General features: G+C 38.4%; 1 protein-coding gene across 5 annotated transcripts in view; it reads left to right on the forward strand.

Annotated features, from left to right (window-relative positions):
• Nucleotides 1-762: 762 nt before the first annotated feature.
• Nucleotides 763-21177, forward strand: part of ODF2L (outer dense fiber of sperm tails 2 like) — a 35594-nt gene continuing 15179 nt past the window's right edge. For 2 of the 5 annotated variants that reach the window (XM_027873966.1, XM_027873961.1), the window contains exons 1-9: nucleotides 1371-1487; nucleotides 5039-5140; nucleotides 6502-6674; nucleotides 8551-8683; nucleotides 10704-10763; nucleotides 10882-10953; nucleotides 11599-11715; nucleotides 18020-18205; nucleotides 19875-19984. In XM_027873966.1, coding sequence (XP_027729767.1) covers nucleotides 1371-1487; nucleotides 5039-5140; nucleotides 6502-6674; nucleotides 8551-8683; nucleotides 10704-10763; nucleotides 10882-10953; nucleotides 11599-11715; nucleotides 18020-18205; nucleotides 19875-19984 — 1070 coding nt within the window. Of the gene's footprint in view, nucleotides 918-1370; nucleotides 1488-4983; nucleotides 5141-6501; nucleotides 6675-8550; nucleotides 8684-10703; nucleotides 10764-10881; nucleotides 10954-11598; nucleotides 11716-18019; nucleotides 18206-19874; nucleotides 19985-21177 lie in introns of those variants that run through there. The other 3 variants (XM_027873962.1, XM_027873963.1, XM_027873965.1) reach the window with 3 other exon arrangements.

Below are 21177 nucleotides of genomic sequence, written 5' to 3' on the forward strand. Positions count from 1 at the left end.
AATCACTTAATTTTTACAAGCCTGGGTTTTCTCTTCTTTTAAGCGAGGGGACCCATTGACTCTTAAGTCTCTTTCAGCTTTAGATCTAAGATCCAAGGAACTAATCTATGACCTAATCATAAGATCGGGATGTTAATGGAAGGATTGCAGGATTCTAAAGTATTGATTCCTGGGTCTGTTCAAATTCCAACGGTGCCGTTTATACCGATGATCTCCAGTGCTCTTACTTCACCTCTTTGGGACTTAGTTTACCGGAAATTAAGGGAGTTAGGCTAGACAAGCTTCAAGGAAGGGTCCCTCCGTCTCTGATCCTTTCAAGTCTGGAATCCACACGCAAAAGACTCGAGCACTCAAAGAGAAGAAGCAACCTAAGGGGCTTAACCCAGAGCCTCCGGGCAGAGCTGCGGAAACGAGCCGGCTAAAAACAGAAATAAGGCAGCGTCCTTATCACAGTACGCCGGCCTTTCTCCTTCAGGGCCTTAGAAGGCGGAAAGGTTGGAGAAGCAGAAGGAAGCTCAAGCTCATCTGTACCTACCATAAAAGTTTCACTTATTTTCCCCCCAGTTTTTCTTTTGCCTTCCCTCCCCCAGGAAGCACGTATCAGCGCGCTCCTGGAGAGACGGTCAGTTACCGCCTTCTAAGGTCAGGCGGCGGGTAGGGTCCAGGCTCGCTTTTCCCCCAGACCTACTCTTCCCCCACGTGGAGTAACCTTGACAGACACCCGGCTCCGCCCAGGCCCGCCCCATTCCCCAAGCACGCCAATAACATAGAGGAGCCGAGAGCCCGCCCCCTCCCGGGCCGAGCCAATGAGCTAAGGCGGCTACTGGGTACAGCGGAAGAGGAGGGGCCTGGTGGTTGCCAAAGAAGCCGCTTCCCCTCGGTCACCAGCGACGTTTGGGTTCGTCCTACTTTATCCGGTAACGACGACTTTTCCGCTAGCGAATCCAAGGAATACGCTTTTCCCCCACCGGGCCACCCACCAACCCACCCCTAATCCTCCTCACTCCCCACTTCCTCCTTTTTCCCTGACAGAGCAACGGTACGGTTATGAACCTTCCGCTTTTGCCGAGGCCCCGCGCGCCCGCCTTTCTTTTTATACCGGGGCACGCGACGCGACGTGACGTACCGACGCTGGCGTCGGCGCGTTGACGTCCTGGCGCCATTGTATTCGGGAGGCGAGATCGAGGCGCGCGGAGCGGGCTTCCGTTCTTCACCCCCTTTCTCCTTCGGCGGCCTGGGAGGGCAGTGCCCCAGCGCCTCCTCGGGGCCGCGACCCGACGTTCGCTTTGTTTCTTTTCCCTCCGTGTGCGTTCACAGCCTAGACTGGTCCCCGGCTGACCCTAAGCCGAGGGCGGGCCAGGGTCGGCTTCATGCAGGAGCCCCCGGGGCCGCGCTGGCTTCTCCCGGGCGGCGCCGTGGCGGCCGCCAGCCCTTCCCGCAGCGGGCTGCCCTACGAAGCCTTCCTCAGAATTGATTCGTGGATTAGGGTACGGCCTCGGCGACCAAGGGCCTCGACAGGCCACCGAGGCCAGCCGGCCCATTTCGCGCAGGGGGAAGCGTTCCAAAGCGGGGGGCCTGGAGTTAGGAAGGCCCGAGGTCAAATGCAGCCTTAGACTCATCCTAGCCGCGTGACCCAGATCAAGTCACTTAACCGCTGCCTGCCTCTGTTTACCCACTTGTAAAATGAGGACAATAATAGCACCCACTTGCCAGGATTGTGAGGATCAAACAAGATGATAATTGTAAAGCGCTTAGCACAGTTCCTGGCACTTGTAGGCAGATATTATTATCGCAGTGATCTGCCCAAGGTCAGGAAAACATTTGGTACTTGTATATACCCATTTATCCAGAATCTCATCGGGAATATCCCGGAAGGGGGGGGTGTCTTAAAGTGGCCATTACGTCACAGTATGATGGGAAGGGCAGGGATAGGGATTAGGTTTGTTGGCTCGTATGGGACCTCCCTAACAAGGAAACTCCTGATACCAGCGCACATTGCCACCCTCTCTTAATCCCAGAGAATTGTCCAGAAGGAGTGTCAGCAGTCACAAGTGAATGACTTCTGCCCCAGCCCAGCTTCCATCCCTTCTGCCAGGCTTCAGTCGGTGTGGCCATAGGGATTAATTACTGTAACAGAACCAAAGCTCCATGCTCTGTTACAAACAAAAGAACCAATAAGAAGCACTCACCGAGGAACTTTGACCTTTGTTGAACTTTTTTGAATTTGGTTCTTTTCTGTGGCCTGCCTACACTTGATTGAAGCAAAAAAAAAAATCATTTTTAAAAGTCATTCATTCAATCAACAAATATTTATGAATGCCTACTTTGTGCCAGGCACTGTGCTAAACACTTTGCAAATATTTTCATTTGATCCATATTGTTGATCCTTAAAGCACTTGCTGTGTATGTGTCCTCTGTGTGTGAGGGCACACACAAGCTTTGTACTAAGGACTTGAAATACAAAGAACAAAAACAGCCCTTGCCCTCTGGGAGCTTCTGTTCTAAGACAACGTTCAAGTAATTGTGTACATAAGGGGCACCTCTCTGGTGTAATTTCAGAGGGAAGGCAGATACAGAGAAAGGCGAAAGAGAGACAAGAATTAGGAAAGTTATTTCTCGGGTGTGTTGGAGGGGCTTGTGAGTTGAAGTAGGTGATATTTTCCAACTGAGCCTGAACTTGAGGTTTAATATGACCATTCTCTAACCAAACTATTTTTCACCATTAAGGGCTGGCATAAACAATATGCTTGAATCAGCCTTTTCCCTCAAGCAAGTGGGCAATTCCTACTTGGTTTGTATTTGGTATGATGGTATCAAACACTACCTATTTATGTTGAAAGGACTTTGGATAGGTCAAACTAGTTGCCAAGAGAAATGTTTTGAAGATTTACAACTATACAAATAACTTAGGTGTTTTAAAAAGTATGGGGTACTGTTTGCCTCAGTCAGAGAATGTTAAGTTTGTAAAGGAATTTGAAAGTTCCTAATGCATTTTCATTCTCAGGAGAATTAGGCCCAGAGTTTCTAAAGTATAAGAGACATTGAGAACAGTGATATCCTTTTGCCCACCAGAACATCAGTTTGGTTTTGACCTAACACTGGGGCTTAGGAAATCTGTACCTCGGGGCAGAACAAATTGAACTGAGCATTGAACAATTCATAGGAAAGTCACAATGAGATTCTTAAGAGAATGAGAATCTGGGCTTCATCTAAACAAAAATAGAATTTGCTGCAGCTTTTCTTCCCCTTTTAATACTTAAAATTTAAACTCTAAAATATGTTGTGTTTTTCTATATTTTAGTGGTAATACATTTAAATAGATTGATGTAAGGAACATTTAAATAGATTGATGTAAGGAAATGTTAAGATAAACTAAGAATTCATGGTAATAGTCATTTTTGTGAATAAAATTTAATATTTACTATTGAGAATATAAAGAGTAAAACAAATATTTGCCTTGAAGAAGCTAAAGCTATTTTAATAAAGACTTTGGGGGAGTTCTGGACCTGTGATTTTATTGATATAGGAAACTCTTTGGAGAGGAAAGCCCCTCTACTAATGCAGATAGGCAACTGTTCTTAAGCTTTTATTCTTACTGAGTTGCCTGGGACACTGGGAAGTCAAGTGACTTGGCCAGTTACACATCCATTATATATTAGAGGGAGAGACCCAGGTCTTTCTGAATCTCTGGCCAGCTCGCTCTATCATGTCACGTTAGTAATGATTTAAAAATGACCTGTTCTATGTTGGTATTTATCACTAATAATAACAATAAAAGAATATATTTCATTTTGATGTTTTAATTTTTATACCATGGAGAGCCAATGTAGCAGTAAGAAAAGCACTAATCTTTTAACCCAACCCCTGGGTTTTAGTCCCAAATTACTTGTTTTTCCAACTATGATTTAAGCCACTTAATCTCCTCCCAACCCATTTCCTTAGGTATAAGATAAGAGTAGTTACATTTATGCTGTTTGACACCTTGGTTTGTTTCTAGGGTTTGGGGGTCATAGAGTTGGGAATGGAAGGTACATTAGAGTTCATCTGATCTCACCAACTGGAACAGATAAGGAAAAAAATCTAGACCTAGGCTAGTGAAATGATTTGCCTATGGCCAAGCTGGGATTAAATCCCAGGTCTCCTCCAGGACCAAATCCTGTTCTTTCCCACTATAGAAATGCCATTAAATCAAATGCCACATAAAAGAAAGATATTGTTATCAGCAATCATAATAAACCCTTCACTTATCTGGAGGGTATGTACCTGGTATATACAGTCTTTTGACTGTATTTAAGAATCAGGAAGCTGCCAAATATGTCAGAATTCTAGAAGAATTACCTGCACCTTACACATATAACCCTCTTGCCCTGCCTTACAGTTTATTCTTGCCTTGATAAGAATTCTTATCAACTTACTTTCCTAGTGTCATTGCTCACAGCCTACCTAAGGCCTTCAGAGAGGAGGAGGGGTCAAGAGAGTTCAGCAGGAAGCAGCAGGGAAGCTTTAGATGGCCCTAGGCTGGGGCCACTGAGTTTGTAGGCCAGCAGTCTTCCACAGACCTCCTGAGCCTCAGTCCCCACTGAGTTTGTAGGCCAGCAGTCTTCCACAGACCTCCTGAGCCTCAGTCCCCTTCGTACCAAAGACCTGTTTCATTTGTTCGTCACAATAGCCCCTAAAACAAGGTATTATCGTCACTTTATAGATGAAGAAATGGGCTCAAGAGGGCACTTAACAGCCATGTTCACCAGGCTCGTAGGTGTCCAAGCTGGTGCTAGAACGAGTGTTCTAATGCTTACTCTGGTGCTTTTTCAGTTTTACCACATTGAGTTATTGAGATGAGGTTAAATTAAGGGATGTGTACCTGGCTTAAGGAGAGAAGGAAAACTATAGTATGTTTTTAAAATTTCCATCCAAGTGTATGAAATAATTTGATGGTGTTGATGTTACCTTCTATTTCTGACATTCTCTGATTCCCTCATCTAGACTTTTTATGATTGGTGCACACAACAATAGTGAGGTTCCTTCAACTTTTCTGCAGGAGGAAAATATTGGAGTGCCATTACCTCTCTTTCAGCCTGACCAGGGTGATCCATCTCATTCCAAAAATCAAAGACAGGTATTTTATCCTGATCCTTTTCATGTAAGTTTGTGAATTGTTTGTTTTTTTAAAAGGAAGGAGAGTACTGAAGATTTGAGTAGAATTTTGAGAATTTTAAGAGTTGGAAGGGTTGTCAAAGACCCTGTCTAGCCTGGCATCCTACTCTGTAGCAGAACTGTTACTGTTATCTTCCAGATTGTCAGTTTATCAGTCCAAACAACAAATATGCGTTAAATGCTCACTGTATGTCCAACAATGCAGTCTGTCATTGGACATTTATTAAATACTGACTCTGTTCTGGGCCCTTTGTGCTATAGATAGCAGGGCATAAACAAAATAATCTTTGCCCTTCAGGAACTTGATTTGGAGAAACAAGTATATTTAAATGGCTTAGTTGCTATAATAACTATATGATGTTTTGGTTGTACACTTCTCTGTTGATACTTGGAATCACTGGTATCAAACATAGCATCCCTAATTCTAGTGAGAAAATATCAGATACCTTTTTTCCTTCACTATAGGATACAGAATGAAATCCCAGAGAAAAAGAAAGAAAAAAATAGTCATTTAGAGTTTTGTTCTTACATTTTTGTTTGCAACCTTTGTTTTTACATTTATCTTTCCCAATATATATCCCTAATCCTTCCCCCTCCCAAAAACATCTTTTTGAACAAAGAATAAAAAAGAAGGGGGGGGGTGGGAAGCAGTTTTAACAAAACTAACCAGTACGTTAACCAAATCCAACATTGCTCCACATTCGTGCAAAGAAGGGAGGGATGTACATTCTTACAAGTCTTATTTAGGGCAAAACTTGGTTCTTATAATTACAGGTTTCAGTTTTGATTTTATTGTTTTTGTTCTTTTAATTTACATTGTTGTAGTCATAGTGTATGTTATTTTCCTGCTTATGTTACTCTGCATTAGGCCATGTTAAGTCTTGGTGTGTTTCTCTGTATTCTATAATATAGTTGTATTCCAATACATTTACACTCAGTTTGGAAGGTGTTTTTTTTTTCTTTAATTCACTGAAATAGCTTTTATCAAAGTATTTCAAACCTACTTAAAGTTATTGAGTGTTGGACAACAATTATAACTGATTTATATAATGCTTTGAGTTTTGCGGAATACTTTATTCACAACTCTGAGAGAGGTAGTACAAATATTCAGTATCCCAATTTACAGATGAGCAAATTGAGGCATAGAAAAGATAAATGGCTTGCACAAGCTTTCACAACTAGTTAAGTGTATCTGCCTCTCAAATCTCTTCTTTTTATGCTGTACCATCTTTTCATACAGGATTACTTAGGGTGATAATTGCTTTGGTCTAGATTAGTGATAGAAGTCAAAATTCCATCCTGAAATGCTGAAGAAAGGCTAACATTAAAAAATAAACCATTTCCAAGTTTTTAGCTTGCCCAGAAAAGGAACTTCTAAAGTCAGCTCCAGATTCTATTATTGGATTTATGGATAAGTCAGAAAAACAGGAAAGTTATTCTGAAGAATTGTCATCATACCATCCAAGTAAACCACAAGAAAATAATCAACGATGGAGTACAAGTGAAAATGAAGTGAACTGGTATGCTAATTAATAGGGAATTTTAAATACCTATAATTTATATAACCTGTATTGAATAAAATTTTCTTTTATAATTGTGTCCTTGTACATTTCCAGTAAAGCACCCAACTTTATTCTGATAATGATTTATTTATATCATTAGCTTACATGTGTTTTCATTTGTGAGAATTGGATTAGGCTTTGTGTAAACAATAAGAAAAACCTTACATAAAACATTTACGTGACCAAGGCTTTTGGCCTCGTAAATATAAGCTTGAGTATTTCAGATAAATGGAATCGTAGTTCATAAAGAATAATTAACTACTCCCTCCAATGAGGTCCTTTTCACATGATTCATTTTGGCATGGAGATGACGATTGGTTCTTAAAAGGCTGGTGCAGATTTTGGCTGCTCCTACCATGCTGAAATGCCAGTGGTGTGGAAAATCATCTCAGGACCAGCCTTATTAAGTTAAGAGAGACTTGTCACCCCGAAGTTGGATAGAATAGGATGGATTTTTTTAGCCCCAGAAATTCAAAGGAACCTCTGAGGTTTGCAGTATACCTTGAGGGAAAAAATTATACCAATGAAATGACAGATCATGAAGGTTTGCAGTTACATAGGATTCATTTGGATTTTTTAGAAAGATAAATGTATATGATAATTAAGATACTGTACAAAAAATTGTATGGTTTAGTCAGCAATACTGGAGAACGTTTAGGTTCTTGGGTAATTTATTGTTAAGTCACAGAATCTGAGTTGGAAGAAATTGGTGAAGACTTCCCTCTCCAGCATAATCCGTGGTGCGGCCCTCCAGCCTGCCAAGGCAGCCAAGGCCACTTTTCCGGGGCTCTAGTTGTTAGGCATCGTTTCCTTATAACAGAAAGCCTAAATCTGCTTTGCTATTGTTTTTGGCCTGTTGCTCTTGGTTCTACGAGACAAGCCTAGTCCTTTTCCCAAATGACAGATATTAACAGATTGATTATCTAGTCAACTCTTGAATTTATGTATTTTCTTTGTGACTAATTTTTAATCTCAGCCATGTTTTAGTTGATTAGCAGACGTAAGCCCATTGTAGACAAATAGGAAAGATTTTTAGATTACTTTTATTAGTTGGTGTGGTGGACAAAAACCTACTAGTCTTCTGAAGATGAGCTCCAGATATAGTCAGGCTGGTCCTCAGTTGCTGGGTATATCCATTATTTGTCTCCGGGCCCACATGAAAACTCTTTATGGTTTGGTAGCACCTTCTCTGCTGGTACATATTCTTTCCCACGAGAAACAGCAGAACATGTTGGCATGTAATTCTGCTGTTCTTCAAAATATCAGTGCTTGGAGTGTAGATGATTTATTTAGCATGGCTGTTCCTACTGGCGCAGACCAACCTGTGGTGTAGTAATAAAGAAAAATGTATTGCTTCAAGGCTTACGGAACACCTTTTTTTTCCCCTTATGAAGTAGGGGGGAAATGTCTTATTCTTACCTTCCTTTTGCATATAAGCAAACAGGTTTAGAGAAGATAAAAAGATTTGCCCCGGTTACACAAGTGATAAGTACCAAGGCAGAGTTTGAATCTAGCTCTTTTCCAAGCTCTTGGTAATATTCCCTGCTGCCCCTGCTGGGTGCTGAAGTTTCACGTTGTGGCTGACTGGAGATGAGCCTTTCAAGCTCATCTGGGTTGATTGTTGTATGTCAGAGACCAGGCTTATACATAAGCAAAGGTTTTTCTCTTTGGAAATGTGTTTTGCCGACATAACCTTTTAAGATCCAGGGTCATTCTGTGCCCCAAAGAGGTACCAGGGCAGAGCTTTATTTCTGTCCATTGAAAGCATAATGAGAAAAGCAAATTTAACTTAAAATCTTTTTTTTTTTCCCTTTTGGTATGTGTATGTGGGCAGGCTGAAACAAGATGCTCTAAATGAACGGACTGAACTGGAGAGAAAACTTCAGGAAGCTGAGATTGCAGCTAATTCTGTAGTATCACTGATACCATCATTTAAAGACTTCCTTGCTGGGTTTAATAGTGAAAGTGTGAGTAATCTGAATTATATTGTCAAAAGTTCAAATTCATGTGAATATTAATTATTTTCTTAAAGAAATAGGTTGAAAAGTCAATTTGGTAATTAGTTTGAAATGCATAAAAACTTCTTGTTTGGTTATTTAAACTGGTTGCTGAAAAGCAGAATTACAGATATTATGTATGGGGAGAGTCTGGGCTCATAAATCCTTTCGATTCACAGCAGGCGTTAAAATTCCTCATGGATAGAAATGAAATAAAGAACTAAGGACAAATCTTATATTTTATCTCAGTCTTTGGTGTCTGGCTTGGCTAACAATTGACATGCAGCACTTAACATTTTAAATTCCCTCTGGGGACAAGCTAGTCTTTACAAAAAAGATGACATTTACTTATACTTAGAATGTTATATGTCATTGACAATTATGTATCCCCAAATTTTCAGCATTTGCTAAAGCTTGAGTTGGGAAGGTTTGACTCCATTACCTTTATTCTCTAACTTAAAATTTCAACTTTTAGTGTGGGATTATTAAGGCTCCGTTTTCCTTTATGATTGTTCTTTCAATGACTTATGCCAGAAAAAAGGGCTTGTCTGATAGAACTGCAGTAAGGTGGTGATAGTGGAAGAAAACCAAAATAGTCCCGGGTAGTAGTAGTATTATGTTTTAGTAAAAGCTGTACGTAGCTAATGACACATTTTTAAATGCCTTTGTGGTAACATAATTTGCCAGCTAATAACCTTGTCACATAGATGCATGATGATTCCAAAACAGAACCCTGTATTGACAAATGAGGTAGAACATTTTCAACGTGCAAAATGAGTTTTAGACAACCTATTTAGAAAAACTAAGTATAAACAAGTAAGATAACTCCAAACATAGATGGCTAATCTAAAGGTGAGGAATAATACAGGGAATTTTTTTATTTGTATTTAGAGAGTAATTTTCATTGTTCTCACTACTGGAAGATATTAATTTCAAATCAGAGTCTAGATATTTTTAAAATTCAGTTTTATAGAACAAGTGAAAGTGATTTTTGGCACGGCAACAAATATTTCAATCAGTATTAAACTTTTAAACACTGAAGTATGAAAATAAAATGTGCTCTTAAAGAATTATATTTAATAGAAATGTTGTCATAGTCAATTTCAAGTAAAAAGAATAAAAAACTCAATCTCAAACCAGCAGGCAGTGGTTAATGGCCACATCTTGAATTCATTTATTTATTTATTTATTTTTGGGGGAGGGTGATGATCACTTCCTGCAAAACTGTAACTAAAGGAACACTGGAGAACCTCAGGGATGAAAATCAAAATTCACAGTCCTTTGCCAGTTAAACCATCCCAGTGAGATTTCCTTAGATTTACATATGAGCTAAGTTTCTATGACGCACATTATAGTTATAAATTACAGAGGATAAGGGATCTCAGTGGGACTTGTGATTTCACTTGTGTAGGGAATTCACAGAAGAGAAAACCTCACCTAGCAGTGCTTGTCTGGCACCTTCTCTGCAACCTAAAGTTTCCTGTGGCACAGCAAGTTTGAGTGCCTTGCCCAGGGTCACTAGCTATTCTGTGGCAGAGGCAAGGTTTGAACTGCGTCTTCCAGGGATACATACATATGCATTTGTGTGTGTAATTGTACAATACATTTGTGTAAGTACGTAATGCTTGTGTATACATATATTGATATATGCATGAATATATATTTTATATATGTTTGTCTATATACAAATAAATATATTTATAGTTACCAGTCACGTCTCATATACTTATCAGATAGATCATTATGACAGTTATACATTATTAAAATATTTACATTAAAATATTAAATATGTGACATTTGAAATAATAATAATTTGGAAACAGGAAATAGCTACTTAGATAATTTAGGAAGAAATAGATTTGTTGATGAAGAATCATTTAAAAGACAACCAGATAGTCGTAATAGATTATAATTTGTTGAATTAATTGCTCAACTTCCCACTGCTATTTTTGTACATATATCTTTACTTATAATTGCCTTAAATTTGTAGGTGAGCAGTTCAATTGACATATTGAAGGCCGAGTTAGCTGATAATGAACATGAAAATAATGTAAGTTCTTTTCTACTATCTTTGTCTCTATTAATTTGTTGCCTTGTGTATTATTTAATTTTGTAAATTTATATACCACTCCATTTGTGATATTTCTGATTTTTTAATTTTACTTTAGGTTCTTAAAAAGAAAGTTCTGGAAAAGGAGAACTATATCCAGGAGCTTTCTTCTTTTATTCAGAAAGAAAAAGTAAGTGCATTGTAGTGTAAAACTCTAGTTACTATAGATTTTTCTGGAAACGTATTTAAAAAAACATTGTCCACTCCCTGATTTCCCTCTACACATAAATACTCAAATAGTTTCAGAAAGAAAGGCATGTATAGTTTCAACTCTGGTTATTTGGAAATTTTAAGAACTTATTTGTGCTATCTAGTTGCCATTGTCCCTGAATATTTTAGGGGGGGAAATGTTTTAGGTTTTATGCAAAAACCAAAATTTATGATTTTCATAAAAAATGTTACCAATGATGAACTATATAATTTTTTTCTCACAAAATTGAAAGTTTAATTGAGCAATAAAATAATTTGGTGGTTTGCCAACTGCATCTTAATGTAGCCCAGTATTACATTCTAGGGGAAGGAGGAGGTTTTGTACAGATATGGTAAGTATTTGAAGTCAGACACTAGAAGGCAAAACAAACAGAAATTCCTATAGCATTACATATAGAACACATTTAATAACTAGAAATAAAAGATTATATAGTATGACATGATATTTTTACTGCATTTAGAGAAGATTATAGCTGAATAGAGATCACAGGGAAAACATATAAGTAACATTTTGTCACTTATCAAAGACTAATGCACTTCATGTTTTTTCCATTCTCTTTCTTAGGCAAATACCTTGAAAACAAGTCGGCTTTCACATTCAGTGAAATCAGTACAATCTCGCCTACAGCTCCAGATTCAAAAAAAAGAAGCTGAGAATGATCAGATGAAATCATATATGAAGGTTAACATATTTATTTTTTCACCGTTGCTTAAATGAGAGACTGTTGCAAATAGAAAGTCATTCCTTCATATTGACAATTTTTAAAGGAACTGAAATCGAGAAATTTAATTAAACAAGTGTTGAGTGTTTTTAGTAAAAACACACTAAGTTGGGGTTGGTCCTGTCCTATAGTGTTTTCCATTAAGTGGGCATTTATTAAGTTTCTAGTATTCTCTGGGGTGGAGGGGTGGGGGGGTGTTACATATTGTTGACATAAAAGTAGCTCTCGCACCACCCTCTTGTGAAAGAACTCTAGAGGAAGGGAAATCTCGATCTCACTCTCTCTTCTGTCATAGCTAAGTGTCAAGTAGAAGCATGCAAAATTCTAAAAGAAATTTGAGGAAGGGGATTTCACACAAAGGCAGCAGAGTAGCTGATTTACAGGGAATTGGATTTTGTAGGAAGGGTGGGACTTCAGCAAAAAAAAAGAGAGAAGTTGGCTTTCAGACATCGTAATGAGGGATGAAAAACAGCAGAAGACTAGATTGGAACAAAATGAGCAGTGATTCAGTTTGGCTGAAACTTAGAGTATGTGAAACAAGGTAGTATGAGGTCATAATCATATTTGACATTTATAAAGCACTTTACATATGCATCAAGGAATTGATTTGGGAGCTTTGATTTATTGAATCTCCCCATCCCAACCCTCTTGATGAAAGTGTAGGTTGTTAGAGGCAAACGAGAGACAATTCGTTGTGAGAGCGTGGCCCTTTCAGATCTTGTTTGGCCTATTTACATATATGGAAACTGAGCTGGGTTTGGGATAGGGAGTGGCCTTGCTCGTGCTCTTTTCTCTACCTTCTCATAGGCATGGGCAAATAGGAGGGGCTGAGACTGTAAAAGCTGTGAGGTCAGCTCTGCTAGTAATCAGGCCTTAACAACTGAGCTGGTGGGAGTTGATTTTTCACTCTGTCACCTGCATCTCCTGGAGAGCCCAGTAAGAAGAGGGCATGTATTTCTCTCCCACCTGCCTAGTTGGGCCATCATGGGGAGAAGAGAGCAGCACTTGGAGCTAGGAACTCAGGAGATGGCAGGCTCCAGAATCGATCTCTTGTTGGTCCTGTAGTATGAGCTGGGCTCGGTTGTCTATCAGTCCACCTACTTATCTATTCATTCTTTTTTTTTTTTTTTGGTTTTAATTTTATTGATGACTTCAGTTTTCATGGGCTGTTGTTATTTAAGTGCATACTAATACCCTAGGTCAGGATTAAGCTGGTCCAAAAAATCAGTCATTAAACATTCATATTATGTGCCAGGCACTGTGCTAAATTCTAGGGATACAAAAGAGGCAAAAGACCATTCCTACCATCAAGAAGCTTAGTCTCTTAGACAGCATGGAAACAGTATATACAAAACGAGCTCTATTCAGGATAAGTAAGACATAATTAAGAGAGGGAAGGTGATAGAGTTAAGAGGGATTGTAAAAGCTGGGATTTTAGTTGAGACAGAAAGGAAAACAGGGAAGTCCATAGGGAGAGTTGAAGGAGGTGGAGGGAATTCTAGGCATAAGGAAACTATGGCTGTACATCAAAATCATCCACCGAGAGTGAAAGAAGTTCCAGAACAATTTGCCCAGTAGAGATGCTCTCACCCTTGAGGAAGGGGGGAAGGAAGGGAAGCGAAGGGAATAAGCATTTATATAGCACTTACAATGTGCCAGGCTTTGTGTGAAGCACTTTCACAAATATCTCATTTGATCCTCAAAAAAACTCTGAGGTATATGCTATTATTATCCCCATTCTATAGATAAGGAAACCGAGGCAAACAAATTAGGTGACTTGTCCACGGTCACACTAAGTGTCCAGGGCTAGATTTGAACTCAGGTCTTCCTGACTCCTTGCCTAGTACTCTATCCACAATACCACCAGCTGCCTCTAAGGAGTAGTACCAGTGTGAGGATATCATGAGATGATATCACTAGAAGTGATTAATAGATCACCAGATTTGTGAAATCTTGAGGTTCTTTTTATTTAAAAACATTTTTTTATTATGGAACATTTAATTTTTCCCTCCAATCTCCCCCCAAAAGAAAAAAAAAAGGGAAAAAACACCTTTGTAATAAATAAGCATAGTCAAGCAAAACAAATTTTGAAGTTCTTTTTCACACCCTAGATATGTGACTTTGAAAGTCTGAAGCCCTCTCTTGTTAGACAGTGTTGAATGAATCTCTGTCCATTGGAGGAGAATATAGAAGTAAGCTTCTACCAAAAGGAAATTAAATATGCCATAGGTAATTCTCTTGAGTTTTACTACTGCTGTTATTCGTGGAGTAGCAGTGACATCTTGTGGTTTATTAAAGGAATAACAGCTATATTTCCCATGGATTCTCTAAACAGCTGCATTGCAACCCAATTTGTTGTTCCATGTGGAGGGAGGGAGGGGAGAGGAGGAGGAAAGCTTGGTCCCAGCTCGGTCTACACAGTCTGCCCTTTGCTGGAAGATTGCATGCACATCCTAGCCTTAGGATAGCAGCAGCTTGTGGCAGCATCTGCTGAGGACAGCCTAGACCAGAGGAAGAAAGGCAGGTTCAAGGCTCTAGAAGGAGCTCAGGAGGGAAACTTTGCCTTCCCTAAAGGGAGCAGCTTGAGAAGCCAAAGGACTTCCAGGAGCTGTGAGGTGCTCCTTACCACATGTTCTCTAAGCTTTAGCCCACTGTCCCCAGGACTCTATATGCACTGTTGGGAGAGTAACCTTGGGGAGGGAGGGCGGTGTGGTATATTTTGTATCAGCTGTATCATCATAGCAGGTACCCAATTCTAAAAGCTAATTAAGCCTGCCTAACTGATATATTCAAAATGACAGTCATGGGGAGAAGCAGATCTGTCAGGGCAATAGCAATAGAAAAATTACCCCCAAATCCAGCAGAGCTGCCCCTGCAAGGCTGAAAGGAGATGTAGAAACCTCTTTCTGGGGACCCCAGCTATCAAGCGAGTAGGGTTTGGGAGAGTAAGTGCAGAGGATGTGTCATGTGCTCCCTACCAGATTGCTCCACGAAGGTTGGAAGCTCTTAATTATCTCTGAATCTCCTCTACCACCTATCATAGTGCTCTCTACATCTTGGCCTTGGTAAGTGTTGCAAAAAATTGGGCCACATTCACGATGTGCATCCAGTTTTATGTTCTATGTCTGACTGCAACACTGAGAGATGTAGTGCAGAAGAATGCAAAGGGTAGGGTTGTACCTCTAAATATCTTAATAGTCTGTCTTATATATTTGCTTCGACTTTTTTTGAAGGTATCTTTTCAGCCTGTGTCATCTCTAAAGTAATCCTGGCAATAAATAAATTAGGTGGTATTGTTATGTATTTTTAAATTATATTGGCTGCCCTAGACTAACTACGAGCAATTACTGTTTCTCCAGTTTTCTAGGTATGTCTTTATTTCTGTACAAATTATTTTGAGGTTGTATACATTAAGTGCCTATATTTATTTTGGTATGTGGACTCCTTAATATTTTATACATTCTACAGATATTTTAAATGTAATTTCTCTTTATATTCATGGTGGGTTTTGTTGGTAATAAGCTAGTGATTTGTGTGGGTTTATTTTATATCCTGCAACTTTGCCAAAGTTATGATTTCAGTTCATTTTTATCTGACTCTAGGGTTTTCTATGTTTCACCTGCAAAAAGAGTTAATTTCGTTTCCACTTTTCCTCTGCTTAATCTCTTGGTATCTTTTTCTTGTTTTTATTACTTAGCTAGCTTTTCTAGCACTATGTTAAATGATAGTGGTGGTAATGGACGTCCTTGCTTTTCACCTTAAATTTTTAGAAGTGCCTCTAATTTGTTACATATAACATTGGTTCTTAGTTTTAAATAGTTACTATTTATCATGTTCAGGAAAGTTCAGTTTTTCTGTGTGCTTTTTAGCTTTGATATCACAAAAGCCTTGGAGAAAAGCCTTTTCTGCATCTATTGATATTATCATGTGATTTTTTGGGGGGAGGAGGGAAGGGCCTAGGCAATGGGGTTAAGTGACTTGCCCAGGGTCACACAGCTAGTAAGTGTCAAGTGTCTGAGGGCAGATTTGAACTCAGGTCCTCCTGACTCCAGGGCCAGTGCTCTAGCTACAGTGCCACCTAGCTGCCCCATATCATGTGATTTTTATTGGTTTTGATACTAACATAGTATATAACCAACCCTATGTTCCTGGTATTTTCCACTTAATCTTCATAGGATCGTAGGATTTAAAATAGGAAAGGAACTTAGAGGTCATCTTAGTCTGCCCCGCCTCATTTTGCAGATGAAGTAATAAGGCTCAGCAACATTAAGTTTCCCAGCCTTGGGAGTCAGTCCTTTCTCAGCTGAGAAGGCTACACTGAGCACCATTAAACATTGTCTCCAATGTAAATCCAAGACCTAGAAATGGTGACTGTTGTAGTTGGGACTGTGGTGTGGCTCTTCTCAGCCTTGGTGCATTTTATTTTTTTGTTTGAATAAAAAAAAAAAACTTTGTGTATTGTCTGTGTATTCCAAGTGAAACAGAAAATCGAGACAATGACTCTAGAATGCTCTCCCCCACCCCCTGCCCCCGCCTCAGAATCCTTAGCTTACTTCAAGATTTAAATCATCAGATATCATCCTCTTTTTAGATTTTTTTAAAAAAAATATTAAATTAATTCATTTATTTTTAGTTTTCAACATTCACTTCCATAAGATTTTGAGTTCCAAATTTTCTCCCCATCTCTCCCCTCCCCCCACCCCATGACTGCATGCAGTCTGATACAGGCTCTACATATACTTTCATATTGAAAGTATTTTCACACTGGTCATGTTGTAAAGAATTAGAACCAGTGGGAGAAACAACGAGAAAGAAGAAACAAACACACAAAAAAGAGAGATCAAGTAATGTGCTTCAATCTGCATTCAGACTCCATAGTTCTTTTTCTGGATGTGGACAGCATTTTCCATCATGAGTCCTTTGGAGTTGTCTTGGATCCTTGCATTGCTGAGAAGAGCTAAGTCTATCAAAGTCGGTCATTGCACAACATGGCTGTTACTGTGTGCAGTGTTCTCCTGGTTCTGCTCACTTTACTCAGTATCTGTTCATTTAAGTCTTTCCAGGTTTTTCAGAAGACTGCTTGCTCATAATTTCTTATAGAACAATAGTATTCCATTACATTCCTATATCTCAGCTTGTTCAGCCGTTCCCCAGCTGATGGGCATTCCCTCAATTTCCAGTTCTTGACCACTTGGTGCATTTTAAAGGCAGCCTTGTCAGAGGAGGAATGTTCACACCCTCTGTTTTCTGCCTCCTCCTACTGTTGCAGATTCACAGCTGACAGTTCTTGCTACATCTCAAGGTCTGCCCCAGGTTCACAGTAGTAGTTATAAGAGCCCCTTGTGAAGTGCCCTGAAGGAAAGGGGAAGCCATGATTCTGAAAAACCAAGGTGGGGAACAAATCCTTCTCATGTGAGATTCTTGGTCTGAGGTGGCAAGAATGAATAGTGTTGTTAGTAAAGAGGCTCTTTGTGGGTTAGTGTTAGATGCACACAGGAATGAAAAATATGGGTTATGGGGGTAAGGCAGTAGAAGGCTTGTGGGAAGAGTAGCAGTATGCAGTGAAAACATAGGCACCGTTGCCATTATCTCCTTTCACATACCAGGGACAGAAGTGATAGAATCTAAAATCAGTGATTCCACCTTTATTTCTGGTAATAGATTGTTAAAGAAATGCTAGCAGATTTGTCATCAGTGATGTTTCATTGTTCTTCCCCTTCAGGTTTAACCAACAGTTCTCAGGATGATATGATTTAGCTGGTTCTCTGTGGCTTCATAAAATTTCCTCTGTTGCTAGTGTTTATTTTTTGCATTTTAAAATTTATTGTAGATGCATTGATTATCTGGCCTCCATCCCCCACTTCCCAATTGAGCAATAAAAATAAAATTAAAAACAAAACCCTAATAATAAATATTCACAGTTCGGCAAAACAGATTCTCATATTGCCCATTTACTAAAATGTGTGTCTCGTTCTGCATTTTAAGCACTAGTATTAATATTTTTCCCTAAGGAATTTGCAATTTATTGTTACTTTGATAATTAGCAATAATTGCATTTTAAAGTAATTGACAGTTATTAACTATATATTTATGTTTCTTATATTCTGTAACCAGTTTATAAATATTAGTGAAATCATATTTCTCTAAAGTTGCTGTAGTGAAACTTTTAAATTAAAATATGAAGACTTACCCCCCCATACTTTGATTACTCATTTGTTAAATATTGATATTTTGTGTATCAGTTACTGATCAACCTTTTTGCAGAGCTTAAAAGCTAAGATAGCTGAGTGGAAACTACAATTGAAAACATATGAGCAACAAATTGTTACCCTGAAGCAAACAAATGAGCAAAAGAAAAAAGCCCTGAAAAAAGCATCTAAAGTTTGCAAAGAAAGAGCTGACTCTTTTACAGCAAATATTGAAGATCTGACTTCTCAGATTAGAGATCGGGTGAGTGACAGTGATTTATAAAAACTTCATTTTGCTTCTTGAAGACTGTTGAAATTGCTTCATGGTGATGACCCTTCATTTTTGATGAGCTGGTTGGATTTGGCCGTCTTCAAGCCTGAAACAGTTTACATTTATGGAAACACAAACCATCTTTTATTTTGTCATTTCTTAACAATATGAAAAACCACAGTACTTAAGTATTTTCTTTCAAATTTTCTCTCTTGGTCTTTTTTCTTTTAAAACTTGCCTAAAAATCCAAGCTAATTATTGACTAAGCTTTTTAGACTATATTCACACACAAGTAGTTTAGTTAGTCTCTGGCTCAACATAATATTATGCAGACATCAAATACACCACAATAGGAAAGGTTTCTGTAAAAAAAAAAAAATGGACTTGGGGCTGGGCAGTTTTTTATTTGTTATCATGTTTGTTTAAGCATTTGTTATTTAATATTTGTAATTGTTTCATGATATGCTCAACCCCTGTTTCCGGTGATTAGCATTATAATCACATTTCATGAAAATTTGATGTAGTGGGAAAAGCCAGCAGACCTAGATTAGAATTTGATTCTGTTATTTGCCAACTGTGTGGTCTTGGGGAAGTCCTTTTACCTTTTTGTGTCTCAGTTTCCTCATCTATAAAATAAAGCGATTTGAGTATGTGATCTCTAAAGTCTTATGTGTACCTCTGTTTCTGGTAAGGATATAAGGATAGTGCGATAATGCATAGTAATCCTGATTAGCATCTTTCTTTATATTATATTTTGACTTTGATTAAACCAAGGGATAAACCACATCCCCTGAGGTGGACAAAAAGATCCCTGGCTGTGTTCAGCACTGGTTGCCTTTTATTGTTGATACTTCCTGTTATTGCCACAACAGAGCAGAAGGGAAATCCAGTGGTCTGGGTCGCTCCTGGGCCTCTGAGAAGTGCAGCCATAGGACTGCATTGGTGCAATGGCACGTAGATCAGAGATGAGCCCATTTACCCCTCTCACCACCTTTCTTCCTGTGGTGGCAGTATTGGTAGTTTTAAACTATCGGGTAAGGGGACCCAAGGTGACTCTAGGACAGAGTGAAACTGAAAATCGAGAGATGGGAGCTCTGTCTCATCTTCCCCTGTGTTGTAGGGAGTTCCTACTAATTAAAAAAAAGAAACTCAGGCAATTATCTGTGATTTATTATAAAAGATAACATTTATATATAGGTTTGCAAAGCACTTTACATATATTATCTCAGTTCATCCTCACAACAGCCCGATGAAGTAAGTTCTGTTATTATCCGTATTTTACAGATGAGGAGCCTGAAGCTGGGAGAGGCCCAGGGTCACTTGGCTGTTAAATGTCTGAGGCAGGATTCTAACACTTTTTAAAACTGTGACTTACTATCTGTGTTAATATAAATAAACATTGTGACTTTTTAAATGATAGGTCTACACTCAGAGGAAAATCCCAAGGTAAATAATTGTATTGTATGGTCTTTCTATTAAGGTTGATTTTAAATCTTGTTTCCAAAGATGATGTATACTGAAATGGATATTTTTATATTCTAAAATTTGATATTTCATAGAATGAATTTATTTCCTTAAATTATATTTCATTTGTGTTTAGGGACCTGAACAAAATACATAGTTCTTAAGTTATATAATGAGTACTTTGTGCATTTTTTAGGAAGCCAAATTGTCTGAAGCACTTTCAGCTTCCCTTGCCTGGAAAAGTCATTATGAGAAAGCTGTAGAAGAAAAGACAGATTTAGAGGTCCAGGTTGAGACTCTGAAAAAGTAAGAAAAATGTACTATTTAATAAGACATTTTCAGTTCTTGTCCATTTTAAAGGATTTGTAACTGATTTTGTGGGATTGCATGGGATAGAGGTGGTTTTTCTTTTTATCCTTGCCCTATATAATGTATCCACCTGAGAAAATTCACCAAGTGATTAATAGTGAGTTAACAATTGCATTTGTTTTCATACTTTCACTTCAAACAATATTTACATTTGAATATTATAATTGGAAAATAAATTGTGTTAATACTTTATCCTATAGAGCTGGAATAATCTTTTCCCCTTTATATAACAATATCAGCATATCATAATTTATAATTAATACAGTGAATTCTCTCCACATAAAAACAAATAACATCCAAAATACTTTATACAGTTGAATAAAACTCTAAAAGAAAAATACACAATGGATATTTTTATAATTTTGGAGCATAATTGAAATTAATAAACTAATAGAATTTAAAATTAAACATAGCTTTTTCGTTTAAAATTTTTTCCTCTATGTTCTTATTTTGTCATATCACTGAAATTAAGACTATGTTGCTTTTATAGACTGTAGTGATCAGTTGTTATATCATCATTTTACATAATTAAATTTATCAGATAGTGTTTGGGAAAGAAACTCCAAAACTTTATTTTATGCATAGGGATTAGTACATAAAGATATGGAAGCCATTTAGATACTTTTTATTAAAGAGAAAAGGAAGTATTGCATCTATTCATTTTGAAATCATATGGTAGTATTTTCTAGTCTCTGAGTGATATTGGTTAGGTTCAGTATTTTTGACAGGTTTATGGCATAGGCAGGAGAGAAGGAAAATAGGGAAAGGAAAAAGAAAGGAAGTTGGAAAAAGATAAGAAAAAGGAGGAAAAATAGAATTTAAGTTTGAGGTACACGTGGTTGAATATAGTCACATATTGTCAGAATTTCTTTTAGATGTCTCTCCTTGACCCCTGTTGTTGTCATTTCCTGTGTCTCCTGTTTAGTCTTTTCTTATCTGGCTGTCGCTGGCTTGGCATAGGGGATGGAGACCCACACAGTGAGACAGGCAGTGGGGTGGTGGATGGAGAACTGGTCTCAGTGTCAGGAAGATCTTCAAGCCCTGCCTTTCAGTTGTGCAGATCACTTAATTTTTCGGTGGCCCCAGCCCACTTGCTAAGGCTATATAAGCCTCAGGGCTGGTGCCAGCCT

This window comes from Vombatus ursinus, unplaced genomic scaffold (assembly GCF_900497805.2).
Source record: "Vombatus ursinus unplaced genomic scaffold, bare-nosed wombat genome assembly UNPS02014803.1, whole genome shotgun sequence".
NCBI classification, from domain to species: domain Eukaryota; kingdom Metazoa; phylum Chordata; class Mammalia; order Diprotodontia; family Vombatidae; genus Vombatus; species Vombatus ursinus.